This window comes from Leptidea sinapis, chromosome 29 (genome assembly GCF_905404315.1).
Source record: "Leptidea sinapis chromosome 29, ilLepSina1.1, whole genome shotgun sequence".
NCBI classification, from domain to species: Eukaryota; Metazoa; Arthropoda; class Insecta; order Lepidoptera; family Pieridae; genus Leptidea; species Leptidea sinapis.
In genome coordinates this window covers 5,739,987-5,744,801 of record NC_066293.1, presented here as the reverse complement: position 1 = coordinate 5,744,801, position 4,815 = coordinate 5,739,987, and the positions used below count along the sequence as shown (strand labels likewise).

At 38.2% G+C, this 4,815-nt stretch overlaps 1 protein-coding gene across 1 annotated transcript; it reads right to left on the bottom strand.

Moving 5' to 3' along the window:
* Positions 1-2,851: 2,851 nt before the first annotated feature.
* Positions 2,852-4,537, bottom strand: LOC126973529 (ATP-dependent DNA helicase pif1-like). Its single transcript, XM_050820874.1, has 2 exons — positions 3,051-4,537; positions 2,852-2,892 (listed from the first exon to the last, which is right to left on the bottom strand). Exon 1 carries the CDS (start codon positions 4,105-4,107, stop codon positions 3,160-3,162), a length of 948 nt encoding a protein of 315 aa, XP_050676831.1. The 5' UTR covers positions 4,108-4,537; the 3' UTR covers positions 2,852-2,892; positions 3,051-3,159.
* Positions 4,538-4,815: the final 278 nt, after the last annotated feature.

Below are 4,815 nucleotides of genomic sequence, written 5' to 3'. Positions count from 1 at the left end.
CGTGTGGTAGGTTATGGAAAGGAGGACTTATAGGCTTTTAAACATGTAGGTAATGACAATACTTATTTAATTAGAATCAGTAGGTATAATTAATAAGAAAAAGTAATAATAAACTCAAATGCAAAAAGAAATTTAAAAAAAGGTCTAAGTTATTTGTAATTAGTAGGTAACTTCAAAATCAACTTTAAATCAAATAAATATATTTGTATAGGTAGGTACGTCTTTAGTAGGACTAGGTATAGCCTTTTCGTGCACAATACGAGTTTAGAAATAATATTTGATCTACCTTCTTTGGTAAAAGTCTATTGCATCTTTGATTAGTAAGGAATCCAGCCTTAGAAAAAAGCCTTTCTGGTGGCACAGACGTGGCAGGTGTGCACAAATATTTTAATGCCATTTTATATAAAGATGGAAAAATATTTTTTCGCTCTTCCCAAAATTGCAACGGATCTTGTTTCCTATCTAAGTTATTTAAATCTAAATATTGTTTAAAAATTACTGTAGCCGAAGATATTGGCGTTTGTTGTGTGGCACTCTCACTGACCTTTGTATTTAAGAACTGCCAGAGCTCATCATCATCATGATCAGCCGCAACTTGAGATGTTGAAGGTACGGGTGAAGTCCTTGTTGGTTGAACTTGTACTTGCCACTGAGCGAGTTCTTCTATTACAAATTTTATTGCATTTTCGGCATTGCTTTCGTTACCAAACGCTTTTTTCTTAAAGCGTGGGTCTAAAATAGTGGCTTTTGCTGCCGTTCTGTTACTCTCATACACTCCTAATCTTTTGTCAATAACGTCCAGTAGCGAGTTTTGCAAATGTTCGCCTGCTGCCGTACTTAAGGATTTTTTTACAATAGAATGCTGTAAACCTCTTACTAGAGAAATTATGCTGGACAAAGTTGGATAGGTATCCCCAGACAATGTGGTGGACATTTTTTCGATCGGTTCCAACACCGAGACACAATCCTCCAAGACAATCCATTCGTCTGAATTTAAGCCCGGAGGTGGATTATCGAGTAAAGCCAATGCCGCTGATAGTGGAACTTTAATTCTTAGAAGTCTTTGGAACATGAAAAATGTAGAATTCCATCTCGTTGGAACATCTTGTTTAACTTTGAGTATTTCCACATTCATTTGATCTGCATTTCCCTAAGAATATTTGATGACTTACAGCTTTGTTTAAAATGAGTATCAATCGCACGGCTTTTAGAAATCAAATCTAATATGGTAGAATTTTTTTAATAATTATTTTGATTATTTTCGTCACTTCCAATGCAATCCTTCACAGCTAAATTTAATGTATGAGCCACGCAAAAATGATTTCTCATATTTAAAAAATCTTTGACGGCTTTTTTCATGCTTGACGCAGTGCCGGTTACGACAGTCACAATCCTATCTCTAATTTGCCAATCTAATAAGATGCCATTCAAAGTATTTGCAATGTTTAATGAAGTATGATGTTGTAATAATTCAGTAGTAGATATGACAATAGACTGTAATTTGAGTTTTGTATAAAATGTGCAGTCACACTTATAAAGCGCTTTTGCTTTTCAGAACTCCATATATCTGTAGTTATGTGTATATCCAGTATATCTTTTAATCTTTCTTTCACTTCAGCACTACATAATCTGTATCTGTCTTCTAAACATTGAACATTTTTTTTCTGCTTGGTAACTCGTAATCCGCATTTAATATTTTTGTAAATTTTTTAAATCCTTCATTTTCTACTATTTGCAATGGTTGCAAATCTAACACTATCATATCAAGTACCGCTTCGTCAGCTTTTTTATTATTTATTTTTGAAAGAGCCGTGATCCGCATTTGTCGTGCACGCTTGACCGTCGACGTTGACTCGGACTCAGTACTCGTAAATTCTATGTTGTTCGAGGATTGAGATGGCAACAAAACATTATCACTAGTATGAGGAATTGAAATAGATGGTATGCTATTTTCATTTGTTTGTGTACGGTGTTCTGGTTGCCGTACAGATTAATTTATGTTTGGTTCATAAATTAAACTAGACTTAAGAACAATTAGTTTATTGTACTTAGTCGAAATGGTTATAACGGTAAATGGTTGGGAGCACACGCGAACCGATTGATGCCCGAACGTGAACTGGGGGAAAATGTGGAAACACGGCACGCGCCAGCGCAACTGCTGACAGGGCGCAACGTGATATGCGATGTTCCACTCGTACATGCTCCCCCTAGAGACGTAAGGTGTAATGGTCATGAATAATGAAAATGCTACATGGTGATCAACAATTAATCTTAATCTAACGTACAGTCTCTATTTTATTTCACTATTCTCATTACTATAACTATACCTAAACACAATAGGAGATATAGATTTGTTAACATTACCACTGGTCTTTAATCACTACACTCTGCTTTTGCACTAACACATTGTTCACTGACACTATAACGGACCGCCTCCCTGCTGAGAAATCGCGGGGCGCGGGGGGTGAGGAGCGCGCGCCACCGCCGCCAGCCCCACCACGAGCCCGCAGCGGCTGCCACTCCCATCACCAAGTAGATCACGACGTAATGGTGTACGTCGTGATAGGACATCTCGTTACCAAGCTCTGCCTCCGTTTTCAGTTGCCTAATTCTAGATCCTATAACTGATGTTTGATTATTCCAAAGTTGAACTAAATGGTTTTGGTTGTTTCTTATAAGATTTATATCTAATTTATATTGTTCAGCGAAATGGTCATCGAGTACACCGAACAACGAATGTGCACAATAACCCACTCCATTGATAACTCCGCGTCGACGACGAGCGTGCCCGCCTGGGAACCTATTACTTGACAATAAGTTATTGTATAACTAGCTTTTACCCGCGACTTCGTCCGCATAAGTTTTTTTGTTTTCTCCCGGCTATAAGTCCCCCTGCAACAATGTCCCACTATCGTGTTCCAGTCCTCAACTTCACATCAAAATTTGTTCAAAAGCAACCTAAGCTACATAATGGATAGCTCCGAATGTTTCCTTAGTAAATATAAAAAGTAAATAATGTAAATCGGTTTAAAATACTACTAACTACCTACCTGCCAACCCCCGATGTTAGACAGTGTGACATCCGTAACATCATCTGCGTAGGAAGTACTAACTTAATGTAAGTAGTATAATAATGTAGGAAGCTAAAAATAAGAGGCCTTACTGTAGTACATTTTTGTAAACTATGTTCTTTGTTTTTCCCTCTCTGGCCAACACATGGAGATTCTGTGGACTTGAAACACGTGAGCAAGCCACGTATAATTGTCCGTGAGAAAAACAACTCTTTTCTAAATTAATGCCGGCTACTTTTAATGTTTGCCCCTGAGCTTTATTTATCGTCATAGCGAATGCGATTTTCAGCGGAAACTGTAATCTCTTAAACTGGAATGGCAAATCTGTCGGAATTATGGGTATACGGGGGATTAAAACGTTCTCTCCTTTTGCCATTCCAGTCATAATGATTGCTTTTACAATATTGCGACCGAGGTGTGTCACTTGCAACCGTGTGCCATTACACAGTGTTGGTGCATCTAAATTCCGCATTAAAAGGACAGGAACGCCTACTTTCAGCCTCAGTTTGTGTGAAGGTACTCCCGACAGTTCTAAAGAATTAAGAAATTCTACAGGGTATGATGTTACTTGTTCATTATCCATTACAGTGTCTACAGAGAGAAACTCAACAATATCACCTTCCACGCGTGACATAATTTGCTCGTTTATCTGTCCCACCATTTCATTCGTCGGCGCTAAAATTGCTCTTTCACATAACCAGTCTCTATTCCTCATATTAGTTAGCAGTTCGCTATAGACGAAGTTATTTAGATCATCTGGATTATGCACAACATTGCAGAATTCACGATCCAATGTAATCATGCCATTACCATCCTTTGCCATACGATCTTCTCCAATTTTAAGAAGAGCAGCAGCATATTGTCCAGAATGTACATCATTGTGTAGTTGCACTCTCATATTTGTAGACAGACTAAACGTTTTTACGTGCACCCATAACGTTGACGCTTTTAAACACGCATTTATTTCATCTGCAGGGGTGCCTTTAGTGATAACCGGCAAAGTCTGTCTAAAATCGCCCGCTAAAAGTACCACCATCCACCCATGATATTTGGATTACTCTTGATGTCTTTCAAAGTCCGATCTAGAGCTTCAATTGCTCTTTTATGGGACATAGTACACTCATCCCAAACTAATAATTTACATTGCTGCAACATACGTCCACGCTCGCTGTTTTTACTTATATTACAGACTGGCATTTCTTCATGGGCTAAGTTTAATGGCAGTTTAAGCACCGAATGTGCCGTTCGACCACCATTGAGCAGAGTGGCGGCTATTCCGGAAGAGGCAACTGCTACAGCAATTCCTTTATCTTTTCGGATTTGCGCTAAAAGCAAGTTTAAAAGAAAGGTTTTTCCCGTGCCTCCGGGAGCATCCAAAAATAACAAACCACCTTCGCCATCTTCGATTTTTTTGAAAACATTGTCAAATACTAACCTTTGTTCTGGGATCAAACGTGGAACAGACTCTGTCAATTGTTGTTGTAAGGAAGCAGTATCGTAATCTAGTTCCCCTATTAAATCGCTACTGATTTCCTCGGTTCTCTGTGGTCTGATCATTCCATAATCTGATAAATCCTTTCCAGAAATTGTTTTAACCTGGTCTTCAATTTTTTGTCAGACCCTCATTGTAAATTAAATCACTGTACGTGACATTGGGATTTTGCTCTTGTAATCTGTGCAATATATCGTCGGTCATATCATTTTTGTATTTATCCCACAATTGTTGAGGATTTGAAAGACCACA

Excerpts from the sequence above, each read along its gene's own strand:
- LOC126973529 (XM_050820874.1), bottom strand. The coding sequence starts at position 4,107 with ATGGTGGTACTTTTAGCGGGCGATTTTAGACAGACTTTGCCGGTTATC.